Raw genomic sequence first — 26,315 nt, 5'->3', positions numbered from 1 at the left:
CAGCCAGAAGTCACATTTCACGAACTCACTGAAGCCCTGCCAGCCCTCTAGAATTGCCTGTTTGAGGAGTCTCTGCAGCTGCACCCAGAGGGGAAGGAGCAGAGCCCGTCTCTGTGCCGGCCTGCCTGGTAGTACTGCCACGTGCCACAATGTGTCAGAGCTTCATGGGACAAGAAAATCCTGACAGAGCTGCATTTTCAACCCAAAAGAGCCACATGTAGCTTGTGGGACCTCAGTGGACACCCTACTTGACCAATACTTTGTGCATGAATCCTTAGTTTCGGCTAGAGCTGCTGGGGCTATCATTTTTTAAACTCCTTTTGTGTTTACAAAGAGAAACGGTTTTCTTGCAGCTCACAATTCATATCTCTTTTTTCTGCATTATGCTTGGAAGGGACGTGGCAGGTAAGAGGGTTGAAAATTTTGGTCATGTAACATTCTTGTTTGCATTGTTAAAAGTAAGGTTCTGACAAAAGGTGGTGAATTGTGAGGCTTTGCATTACCCATGAGTATGTCCCTGTGGTCTTGGGCAACTCGTATCCCCTTCTTACTCCTGTGTATTACTTTATAACACTGAATATTATATATATACATATACCTATACCTATAAATGCATAATATATAATAATAATGCTTATTATGAGAATAAATATTCTTATTCCTACTCTTACTTGCATATTTTCAGTAAGATCAGAAGATCCAAAGGACTAGGTCTGTTTCTGTCCTTTTTGTGTATGGGGTTCTAGTAGAAGTGTCACCCTGCTCTTTTCAGCCTGAGTTTGACCGATACAAAAAGCTCACTTTCTTGGCCTTTCAGTCTGCACAGACCACAGTGGCAGCCTGACTTTGGTCACTCAACTCTCAGTATGTAGACTTGAATCCTTACCTGATTGCCTCCACTTTTCTTCTGGTTTGACCTGTCTCAGCTCCTGTCTGGGATAGAGGCAAGAGTGGGCATGAGGTGGGAACAAAATGTTGTCATGTTCTCTTATCTCTCCAGTAGCTTGTTACTTACTCTATGAGTGATGTAACAGAGTCCTGGGTTGCATTTATTTCAAATTCTGATGTGTGCTGAGCATGGAAGCAGCAAGCGCCAGCTGTAACAGTAAAGTGATTGTTTTCTATGTCTACTACTCGATATAAGAGGAGACAAAACAGTCCTTAGTGGAAAAAATAAGAATGAAGAATAATAATCTATGACTTGACCGTTGATTAAACTGGAAAGGGTTGTGTTTAAATATTTACGTGTACAGACAAGGATCAGCAGAAGAGAGACAGACTAATTCAAGCCCTCGAGAAATATAAGAAGGATCTTGTACATGGTCTGCCTACCTCACCATTCAACTCCAGAAGTATTTCTCCAAGCCAGCAGAAGGTATGTGATATTCTGACAGCATAGGACCTGTCACACAGGTAGTGCTGAGTCACATAAGACACCAGTTTCCCCTTAGTTAGCCATACTCTGAAGAGCTGGGGAGTGCCTGTAACACAGCAGTAGATGCAGGATTATTCAGTGTGGCTCTTCATAGTCTAGTCAAAATGAGATAATATTTGACTCTCAGTTTTGCCAACTGGCAGCTATCCTCTCATCTAACTGTTGCTATCCCTACATGGCCTACAATGACAGGTACCCATGTCACGACTACATGTACATGGCTAAAATGTGTCCCTGCACTGACAGCATGCCACTCACAAACCCACACATGTTCTTTTTGCTCCTTTGGCAAATGGAATTCGAATTTTTAACAAAATACTACATGGATGCCTAGGAAAAAACTCATTGAGTTGATTTATTGAAAGAATTTGCTGATTTGTGTGGCAACACTCTTATTAGGATGATTTCTGTACACAAGATTGTCATAGAATCATAGAATCATAGAATCGTTAGGGCTGGAAGGGACCTTCAAAGGTCATCTAGTCCAACGCCCCTGCAAGGAACAGGGATATCTCCAACTAGATCAGGTTGCTCAGGGCCTCATCCAACCTGGCCTTGAATGTCTCCAGGGATGAAGCATCCACCACCTCTCTGGGCAACCTGTTCCAGCGTTCTACAACTCTCAAATTGTCTAGAGACTCTCAATTTGTCTAGAGAACTAAATCAAAATCAAATCAATTTGTCTAGAGAACTAAACTCTCAATTTGTCTAGGGAACTAAATTCCAATTATTTTCTTAGTATACCCACTGAATGCAATGCAATAATTTTACATTGTTTTACAGTACCCTCTCAATTTCAGAATGGTATTTACTGGTAAAAGCAAGACCCTAAATTAATTAATCCTAATCCTATGTATTTTGTCAGGTACCAGAAACTGTACAACCTCATACTAGTGTGACTAGGCCTGTTCTTCACCAAATTCTGCCAGTGGACCTCACCTCAATAAGCAAAGTCTTGCAAAACATTTTGTTCTGCCGTAGTCCAGAGTCTCTCTGGGCCAAAAATTCCTCAGCAGACTATATTTAGATTGTAGAACGTTCTATTTGTTGAGAATCATTGTGGGTTTACCACTAGATTACCAATGATGTTGTTTATAAAGAATGTGATCCAATTCAAACATCTGCATTATTTTGATTTGTAAAATCTTGCTCTCACTGCGATAATTAGCAAAATGATACACCACAATTTCACCTATAGTATTTATGAAGACACCAGTGGTTCTATTTGAATTCCAAGTCATGAGATGGAGTCATGCCCATACTTGCATGGGCATAAAAGGAGAGAGAATAGAAGATGCCATTGAAGAAGGGCTGTAAGATTGCTTTTGAACCATCAGTTCCATAGATGAGAATGCACAAAGTGCAAGGACAGAAAAATCTCCTGTTCTCCCTCTGTGAACCCTGGCAAACAAAATGGAATTTTTGTATTTTCCCCAATAGTCATTAGCAACCTCAACATTGTAAAGAGAAGGAAAAAGAAACTGGAAGAGGTACTTGATAACTAGCTCTAGCACAGAGGCAGGGTGGCTTTACTCCTAACTGCAGTTCCTGGAATTCGGCAAGTCATTAGACCGCTTGAGACTGAAGACAGGTTCTTAAAGTTTCTCCAGAGAGAATAGATTTGTAGGAGATGTCTTCAGCCAATTGCTTTTGTGATTTTTCTATTAGTTACTTTGTTCTTTAACTTACAGGCAAGGTGTTCACTGTTAGAAAATGGTCGCCTATATTTGACATCTGGTCGGAACAACTGCTCCAGGACAAAGAGAGAGCAGCCCCACTCTGTATCAGCCCAGAAACTCACTTCAAGGACTCTGTTGCCAGCTTCTACTGCAAGAAAGAATATCCAAATTAGTGCTCAGCATGCTTTGTCTCAGACTCCTGTTCACAACTCTGGTACAGACAGATCGCCTACTTCACCACTTCAGCAGTCTCACGTGCATTTAGGGAATCGGAACAGGAAAAAGGCATTTCAAAACTCTTTTAACAAAACGTGCTCTGGAGACCTCCTTAATAAACATTCAATTTACTTCACAGAAAAGAAGCAGTATTTTACCCCTCAAATCTTAAAAACATCACACCAATCTTTTCTTGTAAAATATAGGTATTATAATCCTCCTCCCCCAAAAAAGATCTCCTCCCATGGCAGACCATCACTTAAATCAGCAGACATCAATGATGAAAAGGAGAGAGAATTGCACAGGTACTTACTGGGTTTGTTTACACATCGGTGCTCAAGTTAAGTAATTTCGCTTTCAAACACATCATTTTAAGCATAACTGGTTTTCACTGTGCTTTTAATCTTTCAGATTTTTAGAAGATGCACATGTGAGACCACATTCAGATCACTCTTCTCAGCAGCCAGTTGAGGTTGGTGTTCCCAGTTCGTTACAAAGAAAAAGAATGGAGCCCACTGTTCATACACAAGATATGTCCTGGTTGTGTGAAAATGAAATGAATAATAGGATCATTGGCTTTAGGGAATATATGTTAAGAACAAAACAAAAAATTTAAATAATTTTGTGAGAAGTAATTAAGATTGCAATTGAGAAATCTAGCATGTGTGGCTAGATAGGGCCAATGGCATTCTGTGAATAAAATAGGAACAGCTATTCTGTGAATAAAATAGACACCAGCTAGGAACTGGTGTCTCTGAGAAATGCAAATGAGGCATTATGTGATGTGAAAAACAGTGTATTCCAACACAAATTCTTCTGGCAGCAGAACTTTTTCCTACTTGGCTGACATCTTGCTGCATGCTAACATTTCAAGTGGTCATTTCAGCTTTTGGTTGATTCACAGCCTTTCACTGCATCCAAAAATAACTTGGACTTCAGAACCATTCAGGCAAACTGCTAATCACCCAGCCTATGGTCAGTACTGTAGTATGCTGTACAGAACTTTGTCTCGAAGTTGCACCCCATTAGTCACCTGGATGTTTAAGATGAATGGAGAACTAATTTAGTGAATTTTAGTGCTCTTAAAAATAAGGGATGCTTAACAGTAGTCAAAGCCGTGCATGATAGAGATGTTTTTATGATTTCTTGGCCTGCTCACCCCTTTACAGAATCAGGGTTGAATCTCTATAAACCTCAGCCTAGACACCACGGGCATGATTTCTGCTAGCCCTATGCAAGCTGAGACTATTCCATTCATTGTTCCAACCACCAAAACCTTCATTTTACAACATTATCAACAGAAGTTCCTATTCCCATTTGATAATCTTCAGCAAAAGATAATTTCAATATTAATCTGGTTTTCTAAGTCTGCTTTCAATGGACAATGGGATCGAGTGCACCCTCAGCAAGTCTGCTGACGACACCAAGCTGTGCGGTACAGTTCTTACACTGGAGGGAAGGGATGCCATCCGGAGGGACCTTAACAGGCTGGAGAGGTGGGCCCATGTGAACCTCATGAAGTTCAGCAAGGCCAAGTGCAAGGTCCTGCACATGGGTTGAGCCAATTCCCAGCACAAGCACAGGCTGGGCGGAGAATGGATTGAGAGCAGTCCTGAGGAGAAGGACTTGAGGGTGTCGGTTGATGAGAAGCTCAGCATGACCCAGCAATGTGCTCTGGCAGCCCAGAAAGCCAACCGTATCCTGGGCTGCATCAAAATAAGCGTGGCCAGCAGGTCAAGGGAGGTGATTCTACCCCTCTGCTCTGGTGAGACCCCACCTGGGTTATTGCATCCAGCTTGGGGGCCCCCAACAGAAGAAGGACATGGAGCTGTTGGAGCAGGTCCAAAGGAGGACCACAAAGATGATCCGAGGGCTGGAGCATCTCTCCTATGAAGACAGGCTAAGAGAGTTGGGGTTGTTCAGCCTGGAGAAGAGAAGGCTCCAGGGAGACCTTCTAGCAGTCTTCCAGTACCTAAATGGGGCCTACAGGAAAGCTGGAGAGGGACTTTTTACAAGGGCATGTAGTGGTAAGACAAGGGGCAATGGCTTTAAACTGAAAGAGGGCAGATTTAGATTAGGTATAAGGAAGAAATTTTTCACTCTGAGGGTGGTGAGGCACTGGAACAGGTTGCCCAGCGAAGTTGTAGGTGCCCCATCCCTGGAAGTGTTCAAGGCCAGGTTGGATGAGGCATTGAGCAACTTGGTCTAGTGGAGAGTGTCCCTGCCCATGGCAGGGAGGTTAGAACTAGGTGATCTTCAAGGTCCCTTCCAACCCAAATCATTCTATGATTCTACGATTTTGCATGTCCTTTTAAAGAAAAAACTTGTCTCATTTGAACGTAGTCTGCAAATACTTTCTATGTTGTCAGAAATTATTTCTTTTATAGAGTTTGCATAATTTTTCTCAGGTTATACCTGCTTGTTTCCATTTCTGCTAACACCAACCTACCTAGTAATAATACTTTTCTTTATTTATATGAATGATTGACACTCAGAACATTTATTTTACTTGAGCTGACCTGTCACTTCAGTGTGATGTTGTGATTTTGGTATTTTGTGAAATCAGATCATTCCTCTCTGTTGTTCTGAACGGAAATATAAAATGTTAATAAAAAGATAATAAAAAAAATCTACCTTTCCTCTTTACTTGTGACAGAAACATGAATCGTGGATTGTCAATTCTGAAATGCCGCTTTCTCCAGGATCACAACTTGAAGAAAAGTAAGTTAAATATTTGTTTGTCCATTTTAACTATTTATAAGTTTTATATCAAAATACCAAAGTAGAAATCTAGCAGAAAATTTAAAACATGTAACAAGAGCCAATTACCAATGGATGTATGCGGTGAGTAGAAGGGACTCTATTAGGGATACAGGATTCAGCTACTTGTTTGGGAAGTGTGGGATCAGAAAATTGAAATATATTTTCTGCCACCCAGTCCCCTCTTACTGTAGGCAAACTAAATATGTTAAGAATAAGTGGATAATAAATAAATAAATAAATGTTAATAATAATTTGTCTTCTGATACCTACACTTTGTTCATTGAAACTATTTTTTTAAGTGATTATTCACAAAAGGCATAGATATTCTTGATTAATTAAATTAATTGATTAAATTAATGGATTAAAGTAGTTAGGGAGTTGATCAACAGAGCTGTGAAAATCAGTAATTTAAAAACGTATAAACCTGCATAGTAAAAATAATGCAGACTCATAAATAGATTTGTGACTTTTAAACACTGTAAAACTTATTTGAGTTAGTTTAATTACTCTAAAACGGCTACCTCTTTGGATGGTATTGTAAACCTTATTTTTATTCAGTGTGTGTTAAAGAAAGTTGTTGACAGCTTGTGTATTTGTATAGAGAGGAAGAGTATCTTCGTTTTCTTCAAGATCTTACAAATGATATTTTGATTAGAAGCTGTTATCACAAAGAGTAAGTGCTTTGTGTTTCTTACTTATTTCTTGAAGTAATAAAATTTTGACCAATTATTCAATCACTGTAAAGAACTAGTGGGTTTAATGAGATTAAAGTGAAACTTGAAATCAGTTTAATTTGATGAATACTTTTGTGACCGCACTTTATGAGAGTCATGATTTAAACTGAGCGGCTGAACAGAAAATATTTTCAGCCAGCCTCATATTTCCCAGTGACTTCTAGTAGAAACATGGAAACATCATGTTCTCTGACCCTGTTCTCAGGCTCATTCTCTTGTATAGTATGGTGATATACATTATTGTTACAACAGTCTCATTCCAGGTCCCAGTCAATCCTGAGCTAGGAAGCCATGGAGCTACAATGAGTCTTCCCTAGTAAAATGCATCATAGCAAGATTTTGTATTTGGAGTTCTTCCTCCCCTGTAAGAGCAAAACAAATAAATGCAATAATTGCTTTCTTTAGGATGTATGAGCTATCAAGTTAATGACCCACACATAAAGCCTAGAGCCAAATGCACCCAGTGCTGCTGGTGTCTAACTGCAGCATCCTTTTCTGGTTTCATATTCTATATGTGACATCCTGTCCCACACACACCACCTTGTGCTCCAATCTCTAATACAAATCTGCCACGTTTCTAATATTTAGATGCTGTGACAAACCGCAGGTCTGTTTGTAGGGCTGCTAGAAGTGACAACGTTGTCTGTGCCTTTTCCATGCCATTCCCTGGCCTGCATCTTCACTGGGAGAAACTCTTCCTTTGACAGAGGATTTAACCCCAGTGCTGAAGATTTCAGTCTTTGTTAAGTGCTGTGCTTTGATGCTGGAGAGGTGCTAACCCCCTGAGATGAATCAAACTCAGTCTGACACCAAACAAAGCTATTTCCCTTTCAATCTAGAGGATTTCAGTTAAAATTCCTAGGTCGCTTTTAAATACAAATTTTTTAAGCAGCCGTTGACGTGATTAGTTTGTTTTCTAAACAATCAGTTAAAGGTAAGAGTTCTCCTCCTTCTTCCTAGGCGTATCAGTTTTCAGACAAACTTCAAAGCCCAAATTAGGAGTGAATTTTCTGGTTACACTGGGAGGAACAGTAGTAGATTTGAAAAACACTGACTCACCACACGTTGAAAAGATTGCTAAGTATCATGCCTGCCTATACATACAGTTAAAAAGAAGATAACATTAAAATAAAATAAAAACTCAAAAAGCTACTGTGTGTCAGTCTCCATACTAACAAGAGGATTAGTATCCTTCAGAAAATGTTTTGTCTCTATAGATAGCGAGAACCAAATGAGAGAATACAAACTTGTACCTGTGTGATGTGACAACAGCAGGGGTTGTGCGTGTGCTCCATCCGCATTGAGCCCAACTCAGAACACTGTGGGGCACCAGGGTGTCCATGCTAAGGCTTGTAGGGTAAAAGGACTGCTCTGTTGACTTTAGATGGAGATTGTTTAGATGGCATGGACTCTTTCCTTGAAAACAAAGGTTACTAAAAATACATGAAAAATCATCCATTGTTTTCTTGGGTAATCACTAATAACAGAACTTAATTTCTCTGCAGCATAAAAGTGAACAATCAATAGTGGCCTTTCATTATAAATCAGAAGTTGAATTTCTAAACAGATTTTGTGACAGACTAGAAAAGACACAACTTAGCTAACCTGCTGCAGGATTAATGTGATAGACACGTATTTTTAAATCTCCATTTATTTAGACTGGTTTCTCTACAGATAAAATTGTAAATGCCCTCCCAGTTCAAATATACAGTATATAACCAAAATAGTTCTGCTGAGCCCTCCAGTTCATTGCAGATATTTTTATTTGTTTTTATGATAGCCTGAAAATGCAACCATTGGGTTAGATATAACTGAGTTATTATTGTAGAACCTAGAGACCTAATTTCCCAAGTCAGATAGGTCTTTATTTTTACCAATACTCAACACCATGAGCACATCTTTTGCTTGCAGCGAGTCTTAGCTATCAAAACAAATATCGAGACCACATTCTGAAGGCATCTCTTTCCCTAGTACACCTGCTTAACAAAACTATGACCATGAAAGTTCAACCTTCAGCGTTTCCCTTAAAAGTTACTAAAAAGGAGGCCCAAGAACAAAGAGACCAGGCAAATGACCTTCAGAGGTCTAAAGATTGTTGGCTAGAGGCAGTTCAAAAGTCCTCTTCAAGTAATGCGGTATCCTGGACAGAGAAACAACAGCTATAAATAAACTTAGGAAACTGCTTGCACTCCCCAGCACCCCAGTACCCTCAGCAGTTTCACCCAGTTAATGTGGTGGGACAGTACTTGACAGTAGCAACAGAGAGACTTAGGCACCACCAAAATACAGAGGGGGACTACTGCCTTGCAATGGAGAGCACCAATACTCTTACATTTGTATTAAATGTGGAAGAAGAAATTGGAATTGTACACATGAAGGACTGTCCCTGGCACAGTTCCTGCCAAACTGCATGCACTTAGAATGAGAATATTCAACAATCTTAAAATGTTTAAGATTTTTTTTTTAATTCAATTTACAGGTATGATAGATACAGGAAGAGGATAGAGCAAAAATGAAATTTGGGATTTACTTAAGTGATCCGAAAGACAGGATGAGTGGTATTTTTCATTCTGAAGTATATGGCATTTGAACAGTCTTTTTTTTTTTTTTTTTTTGCATTGATGTTCCTTTTTATTCTTTTTTTAAGGGCATTAGAAGATGTATTTCAAATGCACATTAAAAGTAAGAGGCATAACCTTGATGAGGTGAGCAAAAAACATCTATTATTAAATACTCTGTCACCTCCAGTAGAAATGTTGTATATCAATGCTGAGCAACAATTTATGGCAGATCGACTGCTACGCAATTTAAATACAAGGCAAGGAGAAACTACTTCTACAAAAGCAGCAGGAAGAATGTTTTCCATGGAGGACTGGTAAAGAGATTTTTCTGTAATTTTTTTGTATATTACTCTAATAACACTTCTAAAAGACAGATAACATGCTTAGTATGCAGAATGGCTTTAATTACATAAAACCTGTTGATGAGGAACGTTCGTTGCTGCACTTTTTTGCTGCCACTGCTATTTTCTGGAGTAGAACAGCAAGAGAGACTTGTAGGCTCCAACTACACGCAGTAAGAACACCTTGGTTTTTAATGGCTTGCTTTTAGGAGTTTGGTCACCAGAGCAGAATATAAAACTCGTAAGTTGAACATTAAGGCTCCCCGTGTGGTGCCTGCTGAGAATTATACACCTCAAAATGCTTATCTGAAAATCTCACATGCTGAGAGGGAAGTTGCCTATGGAGAGACAATAGGAAATGCCAGGCACAAATACGTGGCCGCTGTCATCTCTCTCTCCTCTGCTAGTCTGGCATCTTATCTAGGAAGAGCAAAAGCACCTCTGCCTGTTTTAATCCAGATCTTTAAACCCTCTTCTGAGAGCTGGGCTTATAACTGCTCTTCGAAAAATCTGAAAGAACACACTGTTTTCCTTTTTAAAGTTATTCACAGAGAAGATGGTATTAGCGGTGGTGTTATCTTTGCTGTTATCCCAGATTGCTTGAAGTATTTGCCCACGAAACAGGGGAGGCAGATTCCAATGCCTTCTCCAGGCTGGGGAGGCCCAAATCTAACATCACACCTCATGAGCAGATGACTCAACTGGACTTTTGAAGTAGTTCCTCTAGGTTAGATAATAGGAGCAAAATGGGAGAGAGCAGTGCTAAAAGCTGAGGTTGCAGCACTCTCTTAAAAGGCACTAAGTTTTCCTTCTTCCCAATAACTGTGAAATATAAATAATTTCTTCTTTACAGTCTCTGTATTCAATTAAGAAAAGGAAAGAAAAAAGCATTCCTAAGTGCCTAGAGCAAGAACTCTGAACTCCACAAAGGATGCAAGAGTTTAGTCACAGTCTTCCACTTGCATTGCCTGCCAGCTGCTTGTCGGAGGGTCCCTGCCCAGTGCACAGGGCTTGGGTCACAGGACCCTTTTGTCCCACACTTCTCTCATGTCCTGCAGGGAGTGAGGCTGCTAATTCTAGCCTTGAGAGGGACTTGATGTTTGCGTCCTGCTCTAGGTCTGACTTTAAGAGCCTCTGTACAAGAGGACATTTTGCCCAGTCTGATGGTCCAGAGGATTCGTGGTCAGGGCTTTGGACTTTGCATTCTAAGGCTCATGTTGCTGCAGCATATTCAGGTGGGAGCATTTCTGAGGAACTGGCATAGTATGGCTTTTAAATGGGCTACCTTTGCTTATTTGTTTCTGCAAATTTGTCATGCTGCCATTTAGTGTCGTAATTCCTTCAACACTAGGCATGTGGGAGTTACGCATATGCTTTGCACGATGAATAAGTAACAATCAAGCAATCAAAGGAATTATAAAATAATTAGAACACAGAAGGATTTTTTGTCTTTCAAAATGCCCCGATTAGGAGAGAGATGGTGTTTTGGTATCTGTTCAGATGCTGGTCTGAGTGGCAATCAGTATATAGCAAGAGTGTTTGAGGAACGATCTGAGCTGAAATTAGTGAATTTTAAGTCAGTGTTGTGGAAAAAAAAAAACAGCAACAGAACCCCAATTTAAGAGGATATGTAATTTACTTCTAACTAGAAGATGCTGAGCATATTTCTAAGGTCAGCTCCTGTGAGACTCTGAGTGCCTTAGTGATAGAGCTGAGAATCCTTTAACAGGAGACTGAAGGTACTTGATTCCTTCTTCCAGAAGGCTCCTGGAACTTCCAGAAGTATGAGTTTGTAAACAGTAGTGGATTTTGACTATATCCTGTTGTGACATGTTTGATATCTAGCAACATATTTTTCTGCACCTAAGTAGAGCTTAAGCCTGGTGTTTTCCTCTGCAAAAATACTGACTGAAAGCTTTGAAGAAACTCAGAAAAGAGGAATAAATTAATTGGTGGAGAACAGATTTAAAGGATTTTTTTTTAACCACATGTTTGCATGTTTAGTCATACAACAATGGAAGGAAAAAGACCAAACTGCCTCTATATATTAGAAGAATGGAGCATGCACAAGAGATAGAATCGTTCTTTGGAAAGGTTAAATGAGAAGCATAACCTACACCAGGAAAAGCTTGTGGGCAATGACATTTATTAGAATGGGCACAGTTCCCATAAGAGAAGCAACGGAAGCTGAATCACTTTGAGACTTTTAAAAGTGAATTGGCCAGCGGATGGAAAGAAATTCCATAGCGAGTGGCCTTTTTGTCCTACAAAAATATATTTTTCTCTTTTGCCTTCTTGTCTCCAAACCAAACTCTTCTTATTCACTATCACTGTTTTCTGGACCAGACAGACAAAATAAGAAGATGAAAACATTCATCAAGGTCTTTGCAATGTTTTTTCACCCATGCTGGATATCTGCCAACTTGTTATTTGGGTGCTTGTTTCTCTGGGATTTGCTCTTCTGTGTACTTGCTACGCAAAACCAACGCCCCTCTCCAAGTTCCTGCTGGCACTTATTCCAGCACGGTGTCTGAGATCTGTTCCCTAAAACAACAGGTCTACTGCCAGTTCATGCATTGTGAGGATGCTTGAATCCATCTAACTGCATTGCCTGACCCACCATCCACGTTTGGCCATGCATCAGCCAAGCAATCCCCACACTTACCAGGGAACTTGAGGCTGTAGTACATGTAGCCTCTTCTCCAGCTTTGAGAAAGAGACCAGCACCATCACTCTTCCAGGGAGAAGGATATGGTATGTTACATGGAGACTGAGGAGTAGAAGAAAGCAATTAGCCACTTAATTCCTCTAGAAAAAGAAAAGATGGTAACTGCATGGCACAGAAGGAGAGTGTGAAGAAAAAATATAGAAAAAAGCATATATGGAGGAAAGGACAGTGCCTCAAAGATAAGAGCCTTTGAAAATGACTTCCCCCTTGATGTTGCTCTCTATGTACCTACATGGCATAGTTATTGATGTGAAGTGGGGGCACAGAGGGCAGTTCTTTCACTGGACTCCAGCCCAAGGCAATTTTCAATCTGGTTCATCAAAGTATGTCTGAGGAACAATTTTCTTTGCTTTAGAACATGCAGTTTCAAATAGTTTGCCCAGGAGAAAGCACACACTACTCCTCTCACCGAGATTTATTTCTGCTGTTCACAGTGTTTTACTACTTCTGCAGACTGCGTTCTGTCCTCTGCTTAGAAATCTTCAGCTGAGGGTGCTTTTCACCTACCCAGCCCTGGAGGTTCAAACGTTCCTTTGTGTTTTAGAACTATTTTTTTTTTTCGAGCACACTTAAACTGGAGAGATTTTCTAAAAAATTTTCATGGAGTGAACAGGTTCCCCCATTTTCTGTAGTAATGAAATGGTCTCCACTTAGGAAATCTTGTAAAAATTTGTTTATCTAGTCACTTGCTCAAAACCAACATCAGGCAGTTTCATACTTTTAGAAGTGCTAGGATGACGTTTCAGCTGCAAAATAGTAGTCTCAAAACCTGATCCATACTCAGATACAATTCAAGAAGTCATCGATCCTGTGAAAAATATTTCCTTAAAAAGAAAAAAATGCTGGTTCTTGCTAAGAGATACAGGTAAAAGAGTAGTTCTTCAAATCCAAGAGAGTGGAAAAAATGTCACTCCTGGGCTTGAAATAACCACTGAAATGGGTCCGTAAGTGCACCATTTCACAAAATTGATGGGGAACTATCACAGCACCTGCAGGGGTACGGGATCTGGTGCCTGTCTGTCTTCCGGTGAGCAAACTGTTCCAAGTAACTTATTTCCTGGAATTTTATCATATAAAGCCAAAAGCTCCTGAAGACGCAAAGTGATGCCTTACACTTGTTTTATGCCTTTGCTTTTAGGAGGATCATAAAGTGCTCATTCTCAAAAAAAAAATGCAGTGTAAAGACATCAAAAGATTTACCTCAGGTGAGGGGGAGGTAGAAGACAGCTGATAAATGGCATCCAGCAGCGTTACCAAACGTGTCAGGATAGGAACACAGAACAGCATAGGCAGCTGAACGCCACAGCGGTGGGGAAGCGGAAAGGCCATCTTAATCAACCAAATAAAATTATTTGCTTTGATTAAAAGCCAGGTTGCTCAAAGCCAGGTTGGATGAGGCTTTGAGCAACCTGGTGTAGCGGAGGGTGTCCCTGCCCATGGCAGGGGGTTTGGAACTAGATGATCTCTGAAGTCCCTTCCAACCCAAACCATTCTATGATTCTATGATTACTGTGTGAGTATAGCCTCAGTGATAAGACCTGGCAGGACATGTCATGAGGTCTTTCATAGTCAGCAGTGGAAAGGTCTATTTTTACATTCTTAAGGCAAAAAAAAAAAAAAATCCTTTTTTATGTACCACACCCCTGCACTATCCTGAGTCACACTGAAGCAGACAGCGGAAAAAGCAGCCTCTGCTTAATCCCTGGCACTGTGTCCGACGTGTTCTTTGCCCTTCCCTTCAAGTGCCATACCCTTTCTACTTAGCCCATTGCATCTCATGGGATTGCCTTAGGAGGAGCTATATCAGCAGATAAGTGTGGTTTAGGATGCTAATGCAATAATTACTGGCTTAATCATCAAAGTGAATAAGGAATTTACCAACAGCCACTTTCAGCACTGTGTACCGTTACCATTTAAAGACAGATTTTTGTAATGTACCATAATTAGATGCTGCACATGGGAAAGTTTTAAAAGTAAACCAGTAAAAATGAAAATGACTGCTCTGAGATGAGCACAGGACCCAAGTTTATTCTTCTCACAACAGAAAATGTCAGTGATCTGGTATGTGGAAACTTTCTTCCAAACCAGTACTGACCCAGTGGCCCCATCACAGGCAGAAGGGGAAATGTCCTGTGAAATAAGTTCTCTTCTGCATGAGACTCAAAGTAGGAAACTTCTATTTTGGCAAAGTGGCATGGCTAATATTTTTAGATAGTCCAGTGTGAATAGCTTAATTTCATTTTCTTAAATTTCTTCTGAGGTTTCAACTGGACACACTCATTTCACAGCCTGCTCTGGCAGTAGATACTGCATAGCTGAGTATACTGAAATGTTGCTCCAGTTCTTCCCACTTCATATGCACATTCAACTGTGTATGTGTGGTGGCAAATAGTGTTTTCTTCAAGTACACAGGTATCTGTCTACGTAAACCAGGGTTTCTGGTTTACATGGAGACAATTGGAAAATATAAACAGATGAGTGTCACTAAACCTGGTCCATCTCGCATCCACAGGACACATATACAATAGAATTTTCACAACTGAGTAACTGACAGCTTTCATTACTTTTGCTACTGAAACCAAGCCTAACCCAGACCACATTTTAGTTATATGTCAGCAAGATCTAGACGAGAAAAAGAGAGGAAAAGGTGGCACTCACATAGTTAAAACGCAGGACCAAATCTGTTGGCTCAGCACTGTGCAGGTCTGGCCACAAGCTCTCTCAATCCTCAGCCTTCTGTAGCCTTGATCACCATACTGGATTTTTCCCTTTTGTTGAAGGTTCACTTTAGCAGTCAACTCAGCAAAACAGAACGCATGAGATATAAAAATACCTCATGATCTTATTGCAGCCTTCCAGTACTTTAAGGGGGTCTACTGGAAAGCTGGAGAGGGACTTTTTACAAGGACATGTAGTGATTGGACATGGGGCAATGGAATTAAACTGAAAGAGGGCAGATTTAGATTGGATATAAGAAAAAAAATTTCACTCTGAGGGTGCTGAGGCACTGGAACAGGTTGCCCAGAGAAGTTGTAGATGCCCCATCCCTGGAAGTGTTCAAGGCCAGGTTGGATAAGGCTTCGAGCAACCTGGTGTAGTGGAGGGTTTCCCTGCCCATGGCAGGGGGGTTGGAACCAGCTGATCTTTGAGGTCCCTTCCAACCCAAACCATTCTAAGATTCTATGATTCTGTGATATTTACAAAGAGCAGCCTTGTGAATAGAGTTCAAGAACTTTTAGATTGGTTCAGAAATTATTAAAAGGATCACTTCAGAGCCATGGAGGAGGTTTTAAAGTTGCTCTTTTCACAGTTTTTGGACATTTCTTAATGTTTATCAAGGCCATAAACTTCTCAAAATAAAAAGAAATCACTTGATATTGAAGAGTGCAAATCTCATCTGACAGTTTAACAAAGCATATACACAGAGAAATCCATTAGATCTCTATCACAAGGAGTTTGGATTTTTTCTGAACACCAGTATGCTAAACTAAAAAAGTGATTCCTTCTAAACTGTTGGACATTATGTGTTTCTAGCTCATGGAGAGTAGATTATCCATCATCCTTGATATGTTTCAACGAGAACTAATTTTCTGTTAAAGTGTTTAAGATTGAATGCCTGTCATAATCACCTTCAAATTGAACTCAAGTCTTAAGATTTTCCCAGTAAGTTCCCCAGAATCTGCATAACAGCTTCTAACTTCACACATCCTTTTTCTCTTTCTACACGACAGCTTCTAGACTGCATTTTGTGTCATGAATACCCACAGGTAGTCTTCCGCAGAACAAGAAGAGGCCATCATGATTATCATCTCTTAATAAAGCAGAATTCCATGGGGATGCTCTAGTAATCCTAATTGATTAACCCATAATCCATATTCCACTTGATTCATTCTTACTTTAATATTGATAATTTTCTTGATCAAGTCAAACCGCACTGGTCAGGCCCTCTCAGTCTACTGAGCAATTAACTGCCATTCAAAATCCACTCTTGTATTTTTCAGGACAATAAGCAGTCAAAAAGTACACCTAACTGGCTGGAATTTAAACTGCAGACCACATGTTTCATCACTATATTCTTTTCTCCCACTATGATTATACTGGATCACTGATGTATTTAGCTCAAATGGTCTTGGCTCTTTTTAAGGCTGAAATACACAAACACTAATGAGTTCTGGAACTTCAAGCCAATGTCTTATCTCTGAGGAGCCTGTGCACATGGTAGACATAACCTTAGACTATATGGAGACCCAGGCTATGATTTAGTAGCAGTGTTCCACATTATTCTTACAAAGAAAAGGTAAATTTCCTGCTACTTTATGCAATGTGTTTCATGAAGCTGCTGCTCCATATTAGCTTACTGCAAGCAGGCTCTTATCTTCCCATGGATGCTTATGACAGAACAGGCCACACCAAGGGAAGGGGGATACAGGTGAGAGCCAAGCGCTTTCAAGCAGTTACCTGCACTGTAGATGCCTAAAGACATTCCTGTACAGGCACAGAAGTACCCCAGATGTTGCTCAAGCATCGCTAGTGCTGTAACAGCTGCAATCTTGTGAAGCAGTGCTTGCTGCTAACTTTGTGTAGCACTTAGCATAGATGGAAACTGCCTTTGTAGTTTTAAAACTAAACTCTTCACTGCAAAGTTACAAGAACGTGCCTGTAATGTGTTGCCAATCCTGACTAATTAAACTCTGGTGCTGTTGCTGCAGCATGGTTTCAGGCACACGGATGGCTTTTTGCCATGGCCAGTTGACCAGTCTTCTCAAATGACCAGCTGTGTTTTGCTTACCTACACTCACTGCAGTTTTGGTTTGATGTGGGATAGCTTTTCACCAGCTCTTCTGCAGTCTTGCCTCTGTGCTTCTTCCCAGCACAGGATGAATTTTCCAGGGGGATTTAGCTATACGAGAGGGAATCTGGACTGCAAAATTTCTTGCAAATGAAAGATAAAATCTCTGAGACTACTTGAGTGAGCTAGAGGAAATAAAGGAATGAAATAGTGGGGACAAAAGTGAAACACCTACTTAACTGAAACCTCATTTCAGTCTTTTTCTCCAGTTAATTAAGTATTGAGGAAAATGGACGTAGAAAGCACATTTTAAAACAATCGAGTACTGCCAGAAATCAAGCCAGCAATTTGAAAAGAGAACACTGCTCTCTGGCATCTGACAAAATAAGATATTTGACAGGGAACAATATGTGCAGTACTGGTTAATTGAGAGGCGAGGAGAAGAATAATCATAGCTGCATTACTGAATTTATAGAAGTATCTCCAGTGTACCACAGGCACGATGCAAATTTGTGGAACCCTCCTGCCTGCTACAGCAAGCCAGCAATTGCTTACATTCCCGTCAATGTTTTTACAATGTACCCCTAGGCAGCAATGCAGAAATAGTTGTGGTGGCTGAAACCAGGAGACTTGCCTTGAAGATTACTGTAATCCCACATTTTCCTCTGCTGGTGAAGAGATATAGAATAAGAAACAAAGTAGGGCAGAAATCTTCATTAAAGTTTGCTCTGCCCACAGCATCCTTTCTTAGACGTGTGCAACCCTTTGCCAATTCACATGGCATGGGACATGGCTCTTCCACTGTCCTATGGCAGGTTAGGTTGACTGTGTGTTTTTATGAAGTGTCAGCATTAGAGCAAACACAAGACTTTAGTTCTCCTGCCTTTTAGTTCTGAACTGTAGCCAAACAGTGTGAACTCTATCCATGAACCTATCTACATTTTAGATGCTCTGGCAGAACTTTCAAGGCTATATTCTCTTTCCTTCAGTTGATTCACTAACCTTCCATCTTTTCCATGTCATTTTAGCACATTAAAATGATGCTTACTACACAGGCAGCATGCTGCCATGTCAAAGAAGCCAGCAATGAGGATTGAGACACCTGAACAAACCCATCACGTGGTACCCTTCCCATTCTTACTAAAAACACTCTTTAAGGGTACGTGCAGTTAACGAGAGATTGTTATTTAAATTCTTTGATATAAACCAATACTTCCACATGTTACAACCTGTGTCTGCAGAAGATTTGTTGATCTGCAGATAATATCAGGAGCCAGACACCAAGCACTTCAATTAAAAAAAAAAAAAAAGGTAAAAGAGCAGCTGACCACGTTAAACAAGGAGTTAAGCAAGTAGGAGATCTGGAAATCACAAACCAGATTCTTTTCTTTTGTAATTGCTCACAATAAATTGACAAGAAAAAATACAAAAGTATGAAGTACCAGTCATCTCCATCACTACTTTTAGCCTCCATGATCTGAATCTAAGTTAATTAAAAAGGATCTAAACTATGCTCCTCAGGATAAAAAAAAATCTTCAATCACTCAGTGACAGAGAGTGACTAAAGACACACATGTATTTAAAAATCAACAATAGTACTGAAAACAGATGATTTTTTGGCATAGGGTCAAAAGAATACAGAACGTTTCCCTTTCTCTATAGTGAAAAAATCAAAGCAGTCCCCAGACACAATTAATAATTTCCCACTCTCTTGTTTTGCCTCTTAAAAAAATCAGTAATCTGATGTGGGTATGCAGACTCAGTGAAAAATGCAATCTTCCTTCACACTATCAGATGCATTTACACTGTATTTCATGTAGTACTCAGCATGCCCTGCAAATAAAGGAACCCTGAAACACCATCCAGTACCAGGAACAGATTCTCACTAAGCTTTCATCTGTTTAATTTATGAAGCACAGTAGCAGAAAAGCAAAATATAGAAAGCTGCTGATTTTTCTGTGCACCCATCAATCATCAGTGCATCTACCTTAAGTATTTCAACAGCTGAATTGTGCATAGAGATCGTGATTTGTCTGAAAAGCTTCCAGGCAGACAAATAAAACAATGCAAAAAGCTGAGCAGATTTAGCTGTTTTATAGCTATGTCCTGTTTTTCTAAGTTCCATAGAGTTTCTGAACTCTACACTGAAATAAGTGCTTGAGTGTGTCTATAGGTGTGTCAGAAAATATGTACACACACATATGTGTAACAGAGGAAATACGCCTATGTCCCATCACTGGAACTATAAGTATACTAGTCCACATTTTAAGCAAATCCACAACATTGCTTTTGAGTACTGCTCTTGCAATTTGCTTTCACAGTAGTCCACCATGTATTCAGTTGTCAACACCTTTAAAAAGTTCAAACAGCTGTTTTCAGTTACTGTTTTCTACAGAAAATTACTGGCAGCCTTATTGTAACTTGTGGCTATTTAGGATAAGGTGGCAAAAGCAGAGGGAGATGCAGTCATCTTAAGGGCTAGACAGTTGAAATCTCAAACAGCAGGAACAAGGATCAGGCAGCAGAAACCAGTTCTGAGACAAATTCAGAGCGTTCTCACCACAGAGGTGGCACCTGGGCCAAGGAGTGACACTACTTTCCCTACTGTACAGTGTTTACTTTGTTCAGCTACACTTCTCAGAGACATGGTGGAATGACTCCTGCTATTGGTGTGTTGGACTAGAGGGGTATAAACTGTTCAGGAAGGACAGGCAGGGGAGACGAGGAGGGGGTGTTGCCCTCTATGTCAACGAACGGCTAGAATGCATGGAGCTCCACCTGGCAAGTGATGATGATAGAACCAAGTGCCTGTGGGCCAGGGTGAAAGGAAGGGTAGGAGACTTAACAGTGGGGGTGTGCTACAGACCACCCAATCAGGAGGACCAAGTGGATGAGGCCCTACATAGGCAAATAGGAGATGCTGCTCATTCACAAGCCCTGGTCCTCATGGGGGATTTTAACCACCCCAACATCAGTTGGAAAAACAACACAGCGGGGAACAAGCAATCCAGGGGATTCCTGGAATGCATTAACAATAACTTCCTTACCCAAGTGATAGAGGAGCCAACGAGGAGAGGTGCCATGTTAGACCTCGTTCTCGTCAATAGGGAAAGGCTGGTAGGTAATATTGAACTCGTGGGTAGCCTTGGCTGCAGTGACCATGAGATGGTGGAGTTTGAGATCCTAAGGGCAGCTAAGAGGGGGAAGCTCAGCAAGCTTGAAACCCTCGATTTCAGAAGAGCTGACTTTCGCCGCTTCAGGAACCTCCTTGGTAGTGTGCCATGGGATAAAGCCCTGGAGGGACTGGGAGACCAGGATTGCTGGTTGACTTTCAAGGATCATCTCCTCCAAGTTTAAAGGCATTGCATCCCTAAAAGGAAGAAATCGGGCAAAAACACCAGGAGACCTATATGGATAAACAAAGAACTCCTGGCTAAAATCAAATACAAAAGGAGAACACACAAAGCATGGAAGCAGGGACTGGTAACCTGGGATGATTACAAGGAAGTTGCTCGTGTACTCAGAGACCAGGTTAGAAAAGCTAAGGCCCTGACAGAGTCAAATCTGGCCAGCGATATTAGAAATAACAAAAAAGGATTTTATAGGTATGTGAGAGAAAAAAAGAAAAACAAGAGAGAACGTGGGGCCTCTCTGGAAGGATACAGGTGACCTGGTTACTGAGGACGTGGAGAAGGCTGAAATATTCAACAACTTTTTTGCCTCAGTCTTCGCTGGCAACCACTTGAACCACACCACCCAAATCACAGAGGATGTTGGCTGGGTCTGGGAGAGTGAAGAACCACCCAGGGTTGGAGCAGATCAGGTCCAGGAACACCTAGAGAACCTGAAGGTGCACAAGTCCATGGGACTTGATGAGGTACATCCACGGGTCCTGAAGGAACTGGTGGTTGAAGTTGCTAGGCCACTAGCTATCATATTTGAGAGGTCCTGGCAGTCTGGTGAGGTTCCTACAGATTGGAGAAGGGCAAACATAACCCCCACCTTTAAAAAAGAGACCAAGGACAACCCAGGAAACTACAGACCAGTCAGCCTTACCTCTGTGCCAGGTAAAATCATGGAACAGATTCTCCTGGCAGCTGTACTAAGGCACATAAAAAATAACCAAGTGGTTGGTGACAGCCAACATGGCTTCACTAGGGGCAAGTCATGCCTGACTAATCTAGTGGCCTTCTACGACAAAGCTACAGTGCTGGTTGACATGGCTAAAGCAACGCATGTCATTTTCCTGGACTTGTGCAAGGCGTTTGACACTGTCCCACATGACATCCTTGTCTCTAAAATGGAGAGACACGGATTTGACAGATGGACCACTCAGTGGATAAAGAACTGGCTGGATGGTCACACTCAAAGAGTTGTGGTCAATGGTGCGATGTCTATGTGGAGACCAGTGTCAAGCGGTGTTCCTCAGGGGTCTGTTCTGGGTCCCGTGCTGTTCAACATCTTTGTCAGCAACATGGATGATGGCATTGAGTGCACCCTCAGTAAGTTTGCCGATGACACCAAGTTGTGTGGTGCCGTGGACTCACTTGAGGGAAAAGATGCCATACAGAGGGACCTTGATAGGCTTGAGAAATGGGCCAGTGCAAACTGCATGAGCTTCAACAAGTCAAAATGTAAGGTCCTTCATCTGGGTCGGACCAATCCTAGGCACAAATACAAACTGGGCACAGAGTGGGTTGAGAGTAGCCCTGAAGAGAAGGATTTGGGGGTGCTTATAGATGAGAAGCTCAACATGAGCCGGCAATGCGCTCATGCGGCCCAGAAGGCCAACCGCATCCTGGGATCTATCAAGAGAAGCGTGGTCAGCAGGTCAAGAGAGGTGATTCTCCCCTTTTACACTGCTCTTGTGTGACCCCACCTTGAATACTGCATCCAATTTTGGTGTCCCCACCATAAGAGAGACATAGATCTGTTGGAACCTGTTCAGAGGAGGGCCACAAAGACGATCCAGGGGCTGGAGCACCTCTGCTATGAGGACAGGTTGCGGGAGCTGGGATTGTTCAGCCTTGAAAAGAGAAGACTTCGGGGGGACCTAATAACTGCCTTCCAATACCTCAAGGGAACCTACAGGAAGGCTGAGGAGGGACTTTTTACAAGAGTGTCCACTGATAGGACAAGGGGAAATAGGTTTAAGTTGAAGGAGAACAGATTTAGATTAGATCTTAGGAAGAAATTCTTCAGTATGAGGGTGGTAAGACTTTGGAATAAATTGCCCAGAGAAGTTGTGGATGCCCCCTCCCTGGAGGTGTTCAAGGCCAAGTTGGACAGAGCATTGAGTAGCCTGTTCTAGTTGAGAAGTGTCCCTGCTCATGACAGGGAGGTTGGATTAGATGATCTCTAAGGTCCCTTCCAGCATATGCCATTCTGTGATTCTCTGTCTAGGAGGAACTCATTTGCAAAGTATAGTACAAAGAAAATCCCCAGCAGATGTATTGTGCTTTTCTCTGTCATCACCTTCAAGGTTTTAAGGCACTATAGGATTATTGTCCAATACACACACCTGAGACTAGACAGATTCGGATCCAGTGCAGCTCCAGCTGGTATTTTTCTTCCTCTATTTAAAGTATATTAATTTACATCAATTGTAGGGCACATCAACAAAATTAGTAAGCTGGATAGTGAGAACATGTTTCATCTTTCAGCTCCATCCTTCCCTCCCACCAGTTGTTACTGGAGTGGCACTCTTCTGAGTGATCCTGCTGCGAGCCAACAAACATTAGCGATGGCAGCGCTGTGCCAAAGAGTGGAACCGCAGTGCAATGCAGAGCCTCTTCGGGAAGCTGATGCTAAAGAAAGTAGCACAGGCCCATGTTCAAGAAATGGCACTTCTCCTACTAAGGATTAATTTTTAAAAATTTTGTACAAACTCTAGTCAAATGGTAGTTGATTAGACTGAGGCTATGTCATGGGAAGTGCAGGGCTGTTTCATGTCTGCCACTTCTGCGCTGTTCCTGCACTCAAGGCTTGGAGAACTCCTGAGCTGAGTGGGCTGCAAGGAGTCACGGCAGGATCTGACCTGCAAGCGTTTTAGATTCTGATATATGAGAGACCAGTTCAAACATTGGCCCTTAGTAATAATCCTGGAAGAGCAGCAGCCATACAAATCTCTTTTTATGTTTTCCTTTCATTACTAGGTAGAAAGGAAAAGAATAGTTCAAAGCCTGAAGAAAGAGCTGAACATCCCAAACCAACCAGACCCTTCCATCAGCTGTAAGGGCCCACGGCAACAGGACGCCAGCATTCCTGGAACATGCTTTTAACCTACAACTTTCGGCATTTCAGAGAGCATTCAAAATTAGTTAGGACAGCAAACTAGATTTTACACCAATTACAATGTAAACCTTGGGCAAACAGGAAAATGAAGAAGAGATCCAGCTAATGCAGCTTCCTGTGATGTAACACAATATCACTATGGCAACAATCAGGTTAACATGCTAAGAACAATACCAGAACACCAAAGACAGCATTTTTACAGGGACTTTCACTATCAGAAGAGAAAGCCAGATACAAACGTCTTTTCGTTCGTTATGGACAGCTGGCACTGACAAAACACGTCCTATGCAATCCTCTCACCAGGAATTCTGATGAGGCATTTTGATTTTTTCCTACGGCATGCTTGATTTACAGAGAGGTCAGAAATTAAATTTTCGATACAGCTTTCAAAATCTTACATGAACTGTAACCTGAAGTCTCATCAGTGGGCAATAGGATATAGAATATTAAGGTCCACTTTCAAATGATTTAGGTATTAATCTAAGTAACTCAAGATCTCTTGAAAATCTTAACTTATATTAGCTCATGTGCCAAAAATGTAAGATTAGCTAATACTATAATGCGTACCAGCTATTGAAAAATAACAGGCATTGTAATCTTTCAAAATGCAAACATTTCACTTACTGAAATCTAAAGGCTTATAAAATACAAACATGGCCAAGTTGGAAAATACGTATTTACTAATAGCCTCAATCCTTTATTTTGGTGATGATATTTACTTACTTCATTAGACATAGTTGTTTAAATTTGTCTGGTTAAGATTAGACAGCTTTCTAAAGATAGTTGTTTTTTCCACACTCCTCTCCAAGTGGGACACTTTTCAAGGCATCAGATTAAAATAGAAAAACAATGATTGGGATAAAAAAAAAACCCACACCAGTTCTGTTTTGTTGGTTTTTTTTCTATTGTCTGCTACCAATGCATTTTCATACCCATGCTTCTACCTCAAGAGAGTTAATTTTTTTAAAAAGTTGCTACAATTCTGCACATGATCCCTAAATAATTTGAAGATAACAAAATCTTATCTGAAATAATTTAACTGTTATGAGCAGCTTTGTTGGTATGTTGACAGTAGATGAGGCAATCAAAATGCATCCTTTAAGACGGGCCTCTTTCAGTCTCTCTGGAAGATGCCTCTAGGCATAATGCCACAAGGATTGTTTTCATTACCTAATACGAGTTAACAAACAACTAGAGATGTTTAAGAAAAAGCCACAAGATCTACTGATCTGACCCCAGCCATAGATATACCTAGTTACTGGAGGATAGCTTGTATATAAGGCTTTTGTTCATTTGAACTATATGGAATGTTTTGTTTTGTGTTATTCTGTTAGACTTATTTGAGACAAATGCTAAATTTCTTTAAAGGTCTTTCAGTTAGATCATGAGTGGATTATTTGCTCTCATAAACTGCATTCTAATGGACAATGCTGTAAACAAGGCAGAATAATGGTATGTATATGTATATGTAAACAGAGAAAAAACACAGCTTTGAGTGTAAAACTAACTCCACTTCAGTTCGAATCTTACCTTTATATCATTAGAAAAGCACTTATTATACTTTGAAAGTTAAACTTTGAATAAAATTATTGTCTTTGAGTTCAGGAATCTTTTTCAAGGAGCACAAAACACCATTACCTGTTTTCGTTGAAAGGAGAAACATCTTTCTGATAGAAGAATAATGTGAAAATGCCTCTCTGCTGTGCAACTTGGAGCCTTAGGGCACTACTGCTCACGTATGGGAGCTCGATTTTCCTAATACCTGGCCTGGGTAGGCAGGCATAAGCAATATGGATTATTGGAAAGTAATTTCTGTTCAGCTGGATGATCTTTGATTTAGTTGATGTCACCCTTTTCTCTTGCACAGCGTTGCACTGTGCCACTGAGCAAGCCTGCTTAGACCTTTGAAATTCACGAGTACAATCTTGTTGTGGTGAGCTTATTTGTAATGAATCATCTTAAATTCAAGTGCACTATCATCAACTAGATAGAGTTATTTTCTTGTATTATATATTTTCTTATATTATTTTCTTATATGGATGACACCAGAATCTAAATGCTATTTCTAGGTGAGGTACCTTCTTTTGGGATCTCAAATAGGATTTTTCTTGAATGAAAGGAGGCTAACTCAGGGCATTCTATGCAGATATTTCTTGACACCTGACCATTTCTCCAACACATCCACTTTCATTACGTCACATAGAAGTCTGCAATGATTTTCATATAAAGTGACACATTTGAGGTCAAGCATGGTCAGGGTGAAGGGTGACCAGCAATCAGTAGACAGTCGTTACAGGTAGAGTGAGCACAGTTTGTTGTTATGATGTCTTTTCTGGCCAGGTGCGTAGTGCCCACTCCCAGTTTGCTGCGGATTACTGGCTGGCCGAGGGCCATTTTGCAGGGGCGAAGATTAACATTGTAAGACCTTTGGCTATGGTGAAAGTCAGCACATACAGGGAAGAACAAAGAGATGGAGTGGCAGATGTTTAGTTTCAGGGAGAACAGACAGTCCTCCCTCACTTTGTTCACATCAGGTCTCATCCTCCCTCGCACAATGTTATTCCTTCTGGAAGAAGAGATACCAAGACAAAGTGCACTGGACCTGTACATTGGATGCAGCTTATATCTGGTTTTATATTTGGTTTTGCACTTACAAATGAAGTCATTGCTTCCTTTTCAATCATCCAATAGTGTGTGCCTCATTATTCCTGGAGCCTAGTATTTTTAGAGACACTTAGGTGAGTTTAGTTTCTGCTTGTAAATCACCCTCTGGTA

General features: G+C 40.8%; 1 protein-coding gene across 1 annotated transcript in view; it reads left to right on the top strand.

Moving 5' to 3' along the window:
• LOC147529284 (spermatogenesis-associated protein 7 homolog) overlaps positions 1–23,527 on the top strand; it is a 44,525-nt gene extending 20,998 nt beyond the window's left edge. The window contains exons 4-10 of the mRNA XM_086626264.1: positions 1,254–1,375; positions 3,127–3,635; positions 3,742–3,893; positions 5,991–6,051; positions 6,695–6,766; positions 9,475–9,532; positions 23,402–23,527. Of these exons, the coding sequence (XP_086482390.1) occupies positions 1,254–1,375; positions 3,127–3,635; positions 3,742–3,893; positions 5,991–6,051; positions 6,695–6,766; positions 9,475–9,532; positions 23,402–23,527 (1,100 nt within the window). The remainder of the gene's footprint in view (positions 1–1,253; positions 1,376–3,126; positions 3,636–3,741; positions 3,894–5,990; positions 6,052–6,694; positions 6,767–9,474; positions 9,533–23,401) is intronic.
• Positions 23,528–26,315: the final 2,788 nt, after the last annotated feature.

The sequence above is a fragment of the Tauraco erythrolophus genome, chromosome 2 (genome assembly GCF_009769465.1).
Source record: "Tauraco erythrolophus isolate bTauEry1 chromosome 2, bTauEry1.pri, whole genome shotgun sequence".
Classification (NCBI taxonomy): Eukaryota; Metazoa; Chordata; class Aves; order Musophagiformes; family Musophagidae; genus Tauraco; species Tauraco erythrolophus.
Note: the sequence above shows the minus strand (reverse complement) of the source record. Positions and strands in the feature narration are given on the sequence as shown.